We start from the raw sequence: 15081 nt of genomic DNA, 5'->3' as shown, positions 1-15081 counted from the left end.
TTATGATTAAATCAGACGTATCAATCGTGCATCATTTAAGATATCATATTCTATAATTTCAAATATAAACAATATTATGTTCAAACATTAGTTCTAGTTTTACAGATTTATTGATGAAATAAATAAGAAATAATCAAGTTGAATGCAAGAATCAAAATTTAAAACCTATTTGAACAAATGATCTGCTAATTTATTCATATAGCTAATATGTATATACAAAATGTCTCGCAATGTGCTTCCTAGGAATTACGGACTTGTTAGAAATTCGAGAGAAAGACAGAAAGAGAAAAACAAGTTAATACTTTCCTAGCTAAAACCTTGTTTGTATATAATCTTTTAATGATCAACACAAAAGATCACAAAAATCTCAAAATTAAAATTTTATTAGGTATAAATGTACGCGATGCTAAATAAAGACAAAAAGAATGACCTTTATTTTCAATCTCAAAGTTTCCCTCTACCATCCAATAAAATATTCAAATTCAAATCAAATGGTGTAATATATAAAAAATATAATAATTATTCTTTTATAACAGCTTACACGGTTTGCAGTGGATCCTTATCACTTTTAGAGACGCACACTTCGACGTTTTCTAAACTGCATTCTAATATCGAAGCAAATATCGTCAAAAAACCGCGTTCTGAATCAGAATGATTTGTTAGTATGACATGACTTCCCTGATGTACGGCATCTAATACGTCGTGATGCAACATTTCTCCTGTAAGATACAAATCTGCAGATATTCCTTTCAATACCGACACACCCGCTCCAGCACATAGTGCAATGGTACTAATGTATCCATCTGAAATGTAATAATAATAAAAATGTGAAAACGGTAATTATATATTTATCATCCTTATCAAGATTTTTTTAAACAATAAATTATTTTCGCTCAGGTCTCACCTGTACCACGCGCACGAGCTAATCTTACGTGCTTTAGATTAGTTCGCTGCTTTACTAAATTTACCGCTTCATCAACAGATATCCGGTTCTTCAAGATGCACAATCTTCCCAATCCATAAGCCGCATTATTCTCATTTGGTTGAATCGGCTTACTTGTCTCAAGTTCTTAAAATGTAATTTGCACATGGTGAGATTTATATTCTAACAATCAAGAGAAATGCTGTAACAAATCTTCTTACCAAACGCTTCTGCTAGCCAATCATTTACACCGCCCGTTACAGAATCAAAACTGCTGTGCGGAGAAAAAACAGCAATTTTGTTTTCTAGGCATCTTGCTATTATTCGTCCCTATTATATGTAAAAAAAATAATAAAATTACATGTATAAAAGAAAATTAGATTGCAACTATATTTCGACAAAGATTAGAGAACTTTACGATACCTTCCAATATTTAGATGTAATAGATTTCAATGGGGAAAATATTAACGGGTGATACGTGACGATTACATCGGTCCTTAATTTAATGGCTTCATCCATAACATCTTCGGTTAAATCATTCGTCAATAAAATATGTGACACAATTTTCGGTTCTGCAGGTTCGATCAGTAATCCAACATTGTCCCAGGAAGCTGCAAGCGATGTGTCCGCAAATTTGTTCATTGCACTCACAACATCATTTAAGGATACGCCAACTTTATTTCCTGTAGTTCGACTCATCGTACGTATCGTTTTATACTGTTTAATATATTTATATGGAAAGTAAAAATTCTCGTAAGATAACCCCACGTTGCACAAACGCTTCAGCATTTATACACAGCCCTGAAATAAAGATTGTCGGTAAAAAATGTGACTTATATTTACAAGTACAATGTTATTAAAAATATTACATAATACTGTCCAGATTATTTTATTGAATTATTTATTCGTAGTAAAATTTAAATTTTGTTAACAAAAACATCAAGATATTGATTTTTAAGTTAATCTATTAAAAATAAAAAATTTTTCATAAACTAAATTTTAAAGAAAAATAAATAGTACAAATTGTCATTCTAAATAACATTATAAATTTTAAAAAGTTTGTTTTATTACTACATTAAATGTTAAAATTCAGAAAATTTAAAAATTAGGCGAAATAATGATATTCTCTTTCGTGCTATTGTAAGAAAATAACAATTTTATTTTATATGTAACAACATTATCTATTTCTATTAACAGCATCAATTGTAGGTCACTGATTATAAGTAGGAAAAAGGCGCAAATAATATAAAATAGAATAACATACAACATATTACAGATATACATTTTATTCGTTATAAAACCATATCTTTACTGAACCATCGTCACTCGCGGACGCGAGTTGACCAGGAATCGCGGGATTCCATTGAACACAGTTAACATCTTGAGCGTGTGCATTGTCTATCGAGCAGACCATCGTGAAATTCGGTTGATGCGGATCGCAGTCACTATCCTCTTTAAATATCCTAATGATATCGTCGCCACATGCGGTTACTAGTAAACCTGTGGTCTTGCACCAATCAATATCATAAATAGTTCTTGTATGGTATCCTGACAGTGTGCAGATACACTTCCAGACGGACTCATTGTTTGGCGTAACGACGCCCACGTCGTTTTCGGGTTTGTATTCCCGCCATATCTTGACCGTCTTGTCGTCGCTGCAGGTCGCTATTCGATTGCCAATCTTATCCCATGAAAGACTCCACACCGTGGATGTGTGAGATGATAGGGTTGCAATGCACGACCAGTCGCTGTCGGCTGCGTCTTCCTTAAATATCTTCACCGTGTTGTCGTAACTGGCGGAGGCCAGGATCTCGTCATGTGGATGCCATCTCACCTAAAATAAAAGTACTCTTTTCATATACCAAATGTAAAACCTCCACTTATAAATTAACAGAACAAGTTGGAGATTCTTCTTGAACAAATATGTATTTAAATTGTGACTTCTCAATAGTTAAATTTTGCAACACATACCTTCTTTACATCTTGAGTATGAGCATTAATGACTGCGGCACATTCGTACTCGTCGTCGTTCACTTCCCACACCCACACGGACTTGTCCCGGCTACACGTGGCAAGTAACTGGCCAGAGATCGACCAGCTGACACTCTTCACCTCATTCTCGTGCCCCTCTAACGTCGTATTGCATTCAAACTGTCCCGACTTCTTGTCCCATACCGCGGTAGTGGCGTCGAAACTCGCGGACGCGATATAATTACCACAGGGAGACCAGGCCAATTCTCGAATCGTTCTGGAATGTCCTTCGGTAAGGATCATTTTTGTGACCCACTTGAATCCCTCCAGTCCCCATATTATGATCGTCTTGTCCTCGCCGCAAGATGCCAGATTCGCACCCTTAGGATGCCAACAGACGCTCCAAACCCTGCCTCTGTGCCCGGTTAGACTTTGCTTTAGTTCCAACGTACCCATTGCTACCTGCAACAGTACAATTCACCATAAAAAGAACAATGTTGCATTTATCCAAAAAGTTTTTTACTAATCTAAACGAAATTTATCCAAAGAATTATAAATGCGCCGACAAAAGTAAGAAAAATAACATATTTTCTGAAGACTTGAAAAACAAACTTTAAATGCCTAAGATAAACATTAGGTGAAACAGGACAGCTCGGGACAAGATTATTAAACTATACAGTTTAGTAATCTTGAGCTCGGGATACGTCAGAACTAAATGGCACAGCGTATAATTTTCTTTTTTCGCAAGTATGCATCCGTTTTAAAAGTTTTTCCTACCAGTTTTTCATTTTTGTTCTCACGTATGTACACGTGACTCGGTTATGTGATGTACGCAACACAACAATGAACATAGAAAAATCTCGTCACATGGAACGATAATAAATGACGACGCTCGGGTGAAAAGATATTTCGTTCAAAGTTGTTCTACTTGTGCAGTAATAAAACCTCTAAAGAACTTGCAAACTCACCGTTTCGCGTTCTCAAGGCGAATATCAGTCGCTGATTCTCGCACGCATAAATATACCGGTTGACAACGCGTGGAATATTTACGAAAAGAAAACGATAACACAGAAGCGATAAGCCTCCAACGGCCTCCGAATCAGTCGCTGTCGGCGTCAATTTTGTGATCGGTCACCGGTAAACGCAGCGAGTTTAACTTGAATGCGATTGCCAAGGACGATCACAGAGAGCGTTAGAACGTCCACTCGTGTCAGCTTGCGCATGATAATCGAATTTTTAGGCCGCTTGTTCATATTCCCAATGTTCATAGTCCGAATTATATTTGAGATTATGTTAAGTACTATCTTAAAATGCCAATCGCCAATCAGAATGTTAGCATCTTAAGAGTAGAAATGGCCAATTGCATTTTTTTTTAATGCAATGCTATCAGCAATAATTATAGCGGAAGCAAAATTAAAAGTAAGGTCAATAACCTGTGATGGTGAAAATACTAACGTTAGCGCTTTAAAAACATCAGGTTGTGATACATTTTCTGAAGATCGTCAAAATATGTTAACAATTTCTTTATTCATTCCGTTGAAAATTGTAAAGTATTTTGTTATTTTAGATGCATAATATATGCCATATGCTCTTAAACTAATATAGCCTGTAAAAGAAATGCTCTTGCAGATTATGGAGAATTTCAATACGATAATAAAAGTATTACATGAATGAAATTATTTTTATTTTCAAGCAATGGTAGAAAGATAGAAGAAAATATAGAATATTTGTTCTCCTTGAAATGTAAAAATGGAACATTTCTGAAAACATCAAGCAGGAAAAATTTCTTCATGGTATTGCAATAGCTGCAAGGTCTGTTTTTATCCATTTTCCAAGAATTACTCCAGGATATCGAAATGATTTCCCAGTCCCACCTTGGGACGAGTCTACCGAGCGTTTGAAGCTCCTCTCCCCCGAAGGTCCGAAGGGCTGAGAAAAAAAGCGTATAGAGCTCGGGCAAACGAGCTCGAATCGCCACTGATCGCAATGCGATTCATATTTAATTTGCAATTAATCTGCAGATATCGCGTTCGCGGGGTGCATCCTCGGAACTTGGCGGCGCGCGCTCGATACGGAACCGTGAACGCCGCGCTAAATCCAATAATTGTGTCTCGCGAAAACTCTCGCCGAACGGTGTCCGAAAGTCGGCGGCGAGGCGCGCAATCGCCGTGACGCGGCGACGCAACGCAACGCGGACGTCATTGCGCTCTGCCAAAAAGAGGAGCGGAAGACGCTCCGCCTAGGTAAGACGAGAGACGATAATATCTTTAGCCCATCCGCCTCCCCCGTGGCGGGTACGAACGAGGGAGGAAATACGTCGTTGCGGATCGGGGAGGAACGCCGCGAGGGCGCGGGGAACGAATGAATGAAACGTGGAAACGTCCGTAAAGGGTCGCCGAGACGCCGCCACGCTACGGAGGAGAGCGTAGTCGCGGGTCAGACCGGCGGTCGCGCCGCGCCGACCGGAGGCAATCGTCTCGCAGCCCTCGCAGGTGACGACGAGGTGGGAGAAATCGCGCGCGCTCGTCGCAGCTGCTGAAATCTGCTCGGCATTCGCCAAACGTTCGTGCGTGTGCGAGACGACGACGACGACGGTGGCGGCAGAGTGCGGTGCGCGGCGTCGACGACCCGCTAGCGGACGAGGCGCGACACCTGCTCGGTGGGTAGGTAGGTGTGCAACCACCACGGTGACGCGCGTCCAACGTAAGAACCGACGGACGGACGGACGGACGTACGTACGTTCATACAATCATACGTTCATGCGTACGTGCGTGCGACAACAACAACAGCAGCAGCAACAGCAAGAGCAGAAGCGGCGACGGCCATACTCAAACAATAGGCGAGCGGAGTGCACGGATACGAGAGATGAGGTAGATAGCGGAGGCTTTGGGAAACGGATGAGAGGAAGCGAGAGAGGAGAGACGGGAGATCTCCGTGAACCGCACGCAGAGCGGGCCGCGCGCGTGAAACTGCAAAACTAGTAGAGACAGAGAAGGAGAGAGCGAGAGAGAGAGAGAGAGAGAGAGAGAAGAAAGACGGAGGCGACAAACGGAGACGAGCTGAGCGGGCTGAGCTGAGCCGAGCCGAGCCGAGCGCCGAGTTGAGTTGAGTCGAGTTGAATCGTGGTTGGCGCGAGTGTAACCGCGATATATTGGTGCGCGAGGCAGCAGCGGCTGAGCGGCAGAACGGCGGTAACAGAGTAACGAGCGACGAGGAGGTTGAACGAAGGAGCGGCCCGGAACGGGCGGAAGTGTGGGTCGTGCGTGCCTCTGCGTGCGTGCGGTGCGTGCAGAGAGAAGGTTGGAAAAGGGATAGCAGACAGCAGCGATAGCGGCGGCGGCAGTAGTGGCGGCGGCGGCTGTGATAAAGACGACAACGACGACGGAGGAGGCAGGGGCGGCAGTGACGGCGACGGCAACGGCAACGACAACGACGACGACGACGACGACGAACGGGGCACCGGTGGTCGAGCTTGGCGCGGGGGTCCAGTTGGTCGGCGGCGGGATGAGCGCCAAGACGGACGTGAACAGGCGGGTGCTGGCGATTCAGGCGAAGAAGAAGCGGCACAAGCCCAGCAAGCGCAAGGGCAAGGCCAATTCCCAGGGAGACCAGGACGCGCAGAGCTCAGCCAAGGGGTCGCGTGCCAGCCAGGTAGCGGCTACCACGACGGCGACCACCGCGACCACCACTACCAACACCACCACCACCACCACCACCGCTATCACCACTACCATCACCACCTACGAACCTATCTTCGTCTCGAACGCGCCCCGTGCCTATTACAGCGACAACGGGACCAGGTAACCCTCGGCATGCCCGACACGAAGACTCATCCGGACTCATCCGGACTCGCCTTCGTCGCGTTATCCCATTTTGCGGTGCGGAACCGAGCATGCTCGCGGCAACGCGGTGTTCCGCGGGCACACACGCACTTCTCTCTCAACGTAATTATGTTTGCTGTCACGATCGCGCGTGCCGACGGTGACAGCTCGCGGAGTCGCCGACTCGTTAAATCGCCGCGTTCCGTTTCGAGCTCGATTTCTGGCCCTGTGTTACCGAAGTACCGATAAGTGGGGTGAAGTTACGTACGTGATTGCAGGAGATAAAAATTGTGATTAACGATGATTAATGATAATATTTAATATAAAATAATAATCGGAGACCGAAACTGAAGGATCAATTTACATAATTATTTATTTATAATTTCCATAATTGTACGTACCTACGTTGTTACCTAATAATCACAAATGTTGAGGTCGTTGAATACAAATTTTGCATGTTTAAATTCTCAGAATGTTCAACAGCTATGTATCATTCCAGGGGCTCGATTCTTGAATTTATTCGCAAGAGAAACGTATTCGCAAATTCTGTTCTTACAGAAAAGTTGGAAATTTATTGGCTATCGTATGGCTTTTAACCAATAAACTTGCAACTTTTCGGTTAGAACGGGTATTTGCGCATACATTTCTCTTGTGAATGATTTCAAGAAACAAGCCCCTGAGTTGCTCTGTAATAATTGCATTTGCTGAATATAGGAGCACTGTCACAGAAGATAGCCAATATGAAATGTTTAGCTGTTGGGTTACGCACATCTTGCTTGATTTCGTTCACTCTTCTTGTGTTTCATGAGGAAGAATCAGTTGTTGCGTCGCGTTAGCTTATAATAAGATTTTTATTTATGATGAATGAATTTGTCGTAGATTGGTACCATGTCATAGTTCCAGCAATGAAACGATAGAGGACGATGATGCGTTCAGTACCGAGGACGAGGAGCAGGAGGACAGCAGCGACTACTGTAAAGGCGGGTACCATCCTGTGAAGATAGGAGATCTCTTTTTAAATCGCTATCACGTCACTCGTAAGCTCGGCTGGGGTCACTTTTCCACTGTGTGGCTGTGTTGGGACTTGCAGGTACGATTACTCTCCAGATATACAGTGCAATCTCAAGTCTATTTTTACACACCCACATAAATATGGGTCGTTTTTGATACTATGCTGCAGGATAAACGTTTTGTGGCGCTTAAAATAGTGAAATCTGCATCCCATTTCACTGAGACTGCATTGGATGAAATTAAATTATTAAAAGATGTGCGCGACACGGATCCCAGTGATCCTAAGCGCAACAAGACCGTCCAGTTGCTCAATGACTTCAAGATCAGCGGCATTAACGGCCTGCATGTTTGCATGGTATTTGAAGTGCTTGGACATAATCTTCTCAAATTGATTATCAAGTCGAACTACAGAGGAATTCCGAGAAATAATGTTAAACGTGTCATTAGACAAGTCCTTGAAGGTCTCGACTATCTTCATAATAAATGTAAGATGAATGTTTAAATCATTGATAACGTTCAAGTTAATATATTTAGGTCAGTGCTTTACGCAATAGTTTAACAAAGTATTATAAATATAAAATGGAAAGAAAATTGTCCTATAATTATTACGATTTCAATAAGTACTTCACTGCTGTGTAGTATATATACTGAATTTTCTTTCAGGTAAAATTATTCATACAGACATTAAGCCCGAGAATGTTCTTGTATGTGTGGACGAGACTTATATACGAAAATTAGCTTGTGAAGCAACAGAACTCCATTCTATGGGAGCGAAATTGCCAGTGTCTCTGATTTCTACCGCGCCAAAGGAGTTTCAAGAACCGATACCCAACTCCAAAATGTCCAAGAATAAGAAGAAAAAATTAAAGAAGAAAGCCAAGCGGCAAAACGAGCTCTTGAAGAAACAGATGGAGCAGATCGAGGAGTTAGAGGAACAAAGTAAACTCGCGAATAGCACGAGAGAAAACGGGGAGATTGAAACGAATAGTCTGGATCAGGATCTCAATACGGAAAGTATAGAGGACAATACGGAGAGCAAAGGTTCTCCAGACATTTCGGAGCCATCCGCACCTTCCTTACACATGAATGGAGTGGATGGTTTAGCGGGCGGCGAAAAGATACAGAATCCGTCACCTGAACAATCCGAAAAGATGGACAACGTTACTCTATGCGACGTGGAAAAAAGCTGCGGTGAAGGTGTCTTGTCACCTGATCCCGATGACACTGACGAATGTAGCGAAGGTAAAGTTAACCGCCGTTATCGAGCGACTGCAGTGTCCCTTTTTCTTGTTTTCCGCTACAATTTTATTCGTCATCCATCATCTCGCTTGTAGGTCGCAGGTCACTGAACCCACCGGAAAGTAAGCAATTGAAACGGGCGTCTATGTCTCCTTTGGATCCTGCCATAATGGACTGCGAAATAGAAGTAAAGATAGCGGATCTCGGAAACGCGTGTTGGGTTCATAAGAAATTCACGGACGATATTCAAACTCGTCAGTATAGGTCGCTCGAGGTTTTGCTAGGTTCCGGATACGACACCTCTGCCGATATATGGTCCACCGCTTGCATGGCATTCGAATTGGCGACTGGCGATTACCTTTTTGAACCGCACAATGGCAAAGACTACTGCAGGTAACAATTATTGTATAAACTGAATTGTAATTGAAATTGTATAAACTGAATAACCTTGTAAAAGGTTTCTTGATGTGTATTTTAGGAATCAAATATGTTATTATTAACGTTTCAGAGATGAAGATCATTTAGCCCATATTATCGAGTTGCTGGGAGAAATACCGAGACGTATCGCTCTCTCAGGGAAGAATTCGAGGATATATTTCAATAAGAAAGGTGAATTAAAGCACATTACCGGATTGAAACCGTGGGGGCTGTACGAAGTGTTGACGGAAAAATACGAGTGGACGCCGAGCGAAGCGCGCGAGTTCGCAGAGTTCCTAATACCGATGCTCGAGTTCAATCCGAGTATGCGAGCTACTGCAGCCGAGTGCCTGAAGCATCCATGGCTGCAAATCAAAAAGTGATCGCGTTTTTTATTGTTTTATCTGTAATATTCCCCTCAATTTTCACTCCGGTCCTACCGCCCAATTATCGCAAATCGAGAGTGTGATAGGAAGCCGAAAACATTTGTAAACATCAGGTGTATTTCCGTATTAAATAATCATAATTATTCAGCGACTCAATTTGCGTACGAAGAGCAAGTGCATCGTTTCAAGAGCATGCATACAACGTACATACACATACACATACACGTACGTACACTAAAAAAACTGTTTGATATAATACGAATTACGGAAATAAATTGTAACATATGTTGTTATATTAATCATACGTACGCTACGAGCATGTCTCCGCATGGGAAATGTTACGGAACTAAAAAAGTTTCGAAAAGATTGTTATATATCCTTTACAAATGGTGATTTGACAATATTGCGGAAGTCGCCTCAAGGAAAGTCGCCTCTCGAATGCAGCGAGCGAAGTGTCGCAAAATCCGGAAATTATTAGAGAAGATCTTGCAACATTCCGCTGATTTCCACGTAAAAGAAAAAAACGGCCGCACGCGTGCTTCCTAACGCAACACTCTCAACATCCATCGGCTGACCATTTGTAGTTGTAAACTTGTTAAATCGTATTTTTAATTAGTGATGAGAGAACTTAAATTAAAAAAATTTTTTTCATAGTACTTTATATACATTATTTTACACACATTCGTGTCGCATTCTTCGTACTCGTCATTTAATTTATCTACGAATATTCCAAGAGTCGTGGGATCCACTCGTTAATGTGCTGTGAAGGTACTGGCGGGCTCGGTATCGTGTTTGGTTTAAAATTAGGACTCATTGCCTTGACTCAGTTATCCGTGTGTACTTTTATATCACACACACCGATCGCTGTAAATTCTTGCCAACAAACTTGTCGTTGAAGTCGCAACGAGACAGAAATGGCTACTTAATTAATATTTTACGTCTACCTCAATATACGTGAGCCGGTTAGAAATACTCATCAATGAGACGTGCACGTAACGAAGGACCGCATTCAAATAAGTGTAAATTGAAATAGAGTGGGATCTGTACATTGTAGATAATTAAGAGTCGGTCACTGGATTCTTGGAATATATAATTTACGTGAGCGTAGATTGGAATAGGATACTGTGCACGCATATTCAAGGGTTTCATTTCTCTAATTTAAAGTTTTATAAGAAAGAGAATGTTATTTTTTGTTTTATATCGCTGTTGTCAAAATATTTAAATTTTACTATCAGGAAGCGGCGATAAAATTTCGCATTTATAGATTTTATTAAAATATTTCTATATACTTTTGTAGGAACAATTATACATATAAATATTATAGTATACATAGCTAACATATCCAATGTGTGAAATATGCAATGTGAAATTGTATTGTGCACTTGATCTTATTCCATCGCGCCCGACAATACTGATATTGTAACGAACATTTTTGTTTGTTATAAACTTGTTTACGTCGCTAATGCGAATGCCTGTATACATAATGTACAATTACGAAGAGAAAGAGTATCTATATTGCGAATAAGGTCTCGGCAAACATAATGAGGGCAATTGTGACGATGTAATGTTGAGTTTCACGCGAACTTATTTAACTTCGTGAACACTGACTGACTACTGAGCTCTCTCTGTGCCGATTAATAATTGTCTTCTATTTTATAAAACGTTTAACCGAAGCAGTGCGTTCCACTGGATCGTTTACATTCGCGCATACTTCCTTGTGCACGAACTCAATTCATGCTTCCCGCAGAATGTTCTGTTTCGCTTCGCCTGGCAAATTGAAGTCATTTCGCAAAAAGTCTCGATCGAACTATGTATGGAGATGCGTGCGTACGTGGAATTATATATTTCGTCATGATGTACAAACATGTCTTATCACTTATTGCGGTTACATTTCTTCCCGGGTAAAAGAGGAAAATACTCTAGTAAAAAATACACATTTTATGATTCATTTTTTAACACATGCGTTTTTATTTTACTTTTGATCATTTTTAATTAGCAATATTTTTTATTTAATCACGTAAACATTTCAACATAAAATTATGTATAAAAGGTGCAGCTTTTAATTTATTAAAAATTAGTGTGCATTTTTATGAAATATGTTTATGGTCATTTTCATTTATAATTTCGTTGTCCATACATTGCTTAATTTAACAATAAATCGTTTGAAAAATTGAAAATAAATGTACATCCGATATTATAAAATTTATAGTATAAATGGGAAACGATATGCGAAATGGGAAAGTGCCTCTTCTACCCGCACTATAATTGGATAAAGGAAGAATTTTCAGGCGAAACCTGATGCATTTTAGTTCGTAAGACATCATTTATCATCGCGTTTCCTGTTTTTACAAGAAGCTTTTTCGTGAATTTTGTGTGGTCTCCAATGACGGCGATCGTGGCGAATCTGTACAGCATATAGCTAAATTTTAACGGAAAATATTCGATACTGTTCTATGGCCAGTGAAATCTATTATTACGAAGGCAGCAATCACGGCTCGATTTAATTTTTTTCGTTAGTATTTCTTATTACTGATAATAGAGAAAGCGCTTCTAATCAACATCAAGTTTTTGCTCGGCCTCGCTTGACTCTTTTAATGTCACTTGTAAAATTTTACATATAATCTTTTAAAATGGTATAAAGAATAGTAAGTTCCAAGAATCTATATAACCAAGGATTAAAACCGATATAATTTCAGTGGGTTTAAGTTTTGTCTTAGAAGCACGTGAAGAATTCCTTATCAATAAATTGAATAATTATCTGTACACTTCATTGTTATGGACATCTCGATCTCTAATGACAATTAAAATGTTAATAAGGGAGAAACAAGAATAAAAATTTGATTATTTAATTGTTTCAATATTATTTATTGAAGTAAAATAAAAATTTATTGCAAATGAGGATTAGGAGTAATTGTAACGTGCTTCTAAAATAAAAAAGTTAAATTTAATAAAATTATATATATAGTTTTCTATCCTCGGTTAAAAGATTAAAAGAATGATAGGTATCGATCGAAGCGTACTAAGGAATAGTTAATGATCCTTGAACCGTGTGCATAGCAGATTGGTGGAATAAAACAACACGTATATTATCCTCGTAGCGTAATAAGCTTTAGTTACATCGGTATATTTCTACATATTTTCCGCTGCTAAGACATCAAGGAGATCCATGTAACTCTGTTTTAGTAGAACACGAGTCTGCTGCAGTTAATTGAATTTATAAAACTTCTGTGATATTGAAAAAAGCTATTTGAGACTTGTAATGGTGGCAACAGCGGCTTCTACAATGGTGAACATATATAATTATAACTTCACTGATGACAGTTATCATACAACGACATGATCATGAATTGTAAGAGCACGTTGCCGAGTATGCCGGAGTACGTTTCCGTCGATACGATATAATTATCAGTAATATCGGGTCGTTAACTAGATTTTGTTAGACAACGGCGAGTCAGCATAGGCACCGAAAGCGCGTCCTGATTATCATTAGATCAATCGAAGCTCAAATACCGTATTGCCAGCGGCGTTCGCGGCTCCACGAGTCGTTGCATCTGGAAATCATTCGCACTGTGACCATAGATAACGTTATATTTCGTATTAATATATCATATGTATCATACATATATATATTAATATCTCTAGTACGCTATACATAATATACATATATACATATATATATATACACACATATAAATATGGATATATTGAAACGATAACTTACATAGGTGTGACTCGCTGCTTGGCGTTAGAATATATAGTTAAAAGGAAATTAACAAATGATAATAGCGAACTGTGTATAGCACTTAATGTACGAGAAATCCCCATCGCCCTTTTTCGACTTCCGGAAGAGGAGTAATTTTATTTGTGCGAAGTAGATAGCAGAGAAAAGAAGAGGAAATGAGAGACGAGTAGCTGCGCTCCATTTCTTTTCTTTTCTTCTCCCTCCTCCTCCCCCCTCTCGCGATAGAGAGATCTCTCGCGCGTAATTGTGTATAAATGTAAAATTCGTGGATGTGGATGATGATCAAGGATCAGTCGGACGAAAGGGGAGAAAAATGATGTATAAATACAGGGACCCAATATTGAAATTCACACACCAGGGACTCATGTTCCAATCGGTAGATTCTAAATGCTTGTTCTGAGCGAAACGAGATGTTTATTCAATCGGGTATGTTAATGCATTGTGTTAGATCACGTCGAAGATCTCGAGCATTGATCTAATATACAATGTACACCAATATTTATGAATTATAATTCTTTGGGACCGGAGCAACCGATATCATACCGCGGCTTAAAAATAAGAGGATAGTAAATCTTCGCATGCGAGAGCGAAGTGTATAGTCTCTCATGCACGTGCACCTCTTAGGTAAACTTTCGACATTCCTTTCCTTCGTGCAGGACAAGCCGCGAGACATGATACCGATTGTCCCCCCGTTCCGCAAAATGATCGATATTACGCAATAAGTTGTACGACGCTAAACTGCATTGTACGAGCCGTCGGTCATTTTTTTAATTATAATCGTTAACTTAAAACATAACGTAATAATTGCGGGAATCCGCCTCTATTCAATCTTGAAAGGGCGAATATTGATGTCGATACCACGACGTTAAAAATGCGAATGCGAGGAACCGAGGAATGTGGCCTTGTTGGAGGAGCGAAAATTACGTCGACGATAAGTTTTATGTGCGCATTGTCGAAGGGATTTTTACCGCGTCTCCTCTTTTTAATCTTAAGAAGTAAAGAATTGTGTCGAGGAGAGCGATGCAAGCATACAGAAATTTTTCGACGAGAGGGAAGCTTTGCTATCAAACACCAAGTTTTATTACATGTAAGTCGCAACACGCGCGAGATACTGTAAATATTGTGGAAAACCTGGCGCGGGGTATCGCACATTTTTAGAAGAGCGTTCGCGTATTAGTCGATCAACCGTTCGGCGATTTGAATCATGGAGGGATTGATGGAGGCCACCTCCGAGCGACGATCATGACGTTAAAATGTACAGCGATTATATATCAGAAGCAAAGGAGTCTGAGAGGAGATATTGGGTTGCGCGCGCGCACGAGAAAGAGATAAAAAAGAGAAAGGGAGACGCGAAGTCGGCGTACGATAATATTATCTCACTGATTGGTACATAGTCATACTGGTCTCGTAGCGTTATTATAGAGAGCCATTTAAACTCTGCATGCTTAGCCAATTTGCGCTCGCCCGGCAGGCCCGTCAGGTCCCGCTGTGCGACGGATGTTTTAATAAGGGTGTAAAACTATCGTTAGAGACACGTGTAGGCGTCCGCGATACGTGACGATCATCTTTAGA

The 15081-nt window shown here is 40.4% G+C and overlaps 3 protein-coding genes across 5 annotated transcripts; 1 reads left to right on the top strand and 2 right to left on the bottom strand.

Annotated features, from left to right (window-relative positions):
• Positions 1–411: 411 nt before the first annotated feature.
• On the bottom strand, positions 412–3994 carry LOC105834161 (NIF3-like protein 1). 2 transcript variants are annotated; one of them, XM_012676433.3, is made up of 5 exons: positions 3862–3994; positions 1346–1723; positions 1144–1252; positions 905–1069; positions 412–803 (listed from the first exon to the last, which is right to left on the bottom strand). In XM_012676433.3, the coding sequence occupies exons 2-5, from the start codon at positions 1709–1711 to the stop codon at positions 538–540; spliced, it is 906 nt and encodes a 301-aa protein (XP_012531887.1). In that variant the 5' UTR covers positions 1712–1723; positions 3862–3994; the 3' UTR covers positions 412–537. The 2 variants fall into 2 exon arrangements, with proteins under 2 accessions (XP_012531887.1, XP_036150053.1); XM_036294160.1 differs by lacking the exon at positions 3862–3994 and adding an exon at positions 3139–3273.
• LOC118644055 (probable cytosolic iron-sulfur protein assembly protein Ciao1) lies at positions 2059–3832 on the bottom strand. The gene is made up of 3 exons (XM_036294159.1): positions 3671–3832; positions 2894–3355; positions 2059–2756 (listed from the first exon to the last, which is right to left on the bottom strand). The coding sequence occupies exons 2-3, from the start codon at positions 3347–3349 to the stop codon at positions 2208–2210; spliced, it is 1005 nt and encodes a 334-aa protein (XP_036150052.1). The 5' UTR covers positions 3350–3355; positions 3671–3832; the 3' UTR covers positions 2059–2207.
• A 1172-nt stretch (positions 3995–5166) lies between the features above and the next one.
• Positions 5167–11723, top strand: LOC105834159 (SRSF protein kinase 3). Of its 2 annotated transcripts, none has more exons than XM_036294158.1 (6): positions 5167–6693; positions 7594–7804; positions 7895–8210; positions 8389–8967; positions 9060–9357; positions 9473–11723. In XM_036294158.1, the coding sequence occupies exons 1-6, from the start codon at positions 6398–6400 to the stop codon at positions 9762–9764; spliced, it is 1992 nt and encodes a 663-aa protein (XP_036150051.1). In that variant the 5' UTR covers positions 5167–6397; the 3' UTR covers positions 9765–11723. The 2 variants fall into 2 exon arrangements, with proteins under 2 accessions (XP_036150051.1, XP_012531884.2); XM_012676430.3 differs by having other exon boundaries at positions 5169–6693; positions 7612–7804.
• The last annotated feature ends 3358 nt before the right edge of the window (positions 11724–15081 follow it).

This window comes from Monomorium pharaonis, chromosome 11 (genome assembly GCF_013373865.1).
Source record: "Monomorium pharaonis isolate MP-MQ-018 chromosome 11, ASM1337386v2, whole genome shotgun sequence".
Taxonomy (NCBI): Eukaryota; Metazoa; Arthropoda; class Insecta; order Hymenoptera; family Formicidae; genus Monomorium; species Monomorium pharaonis.
Note: the sequence above shows the minus strand (reverse complement) of the source record. Positions and strands in the feature narration are given on the sequence as shown.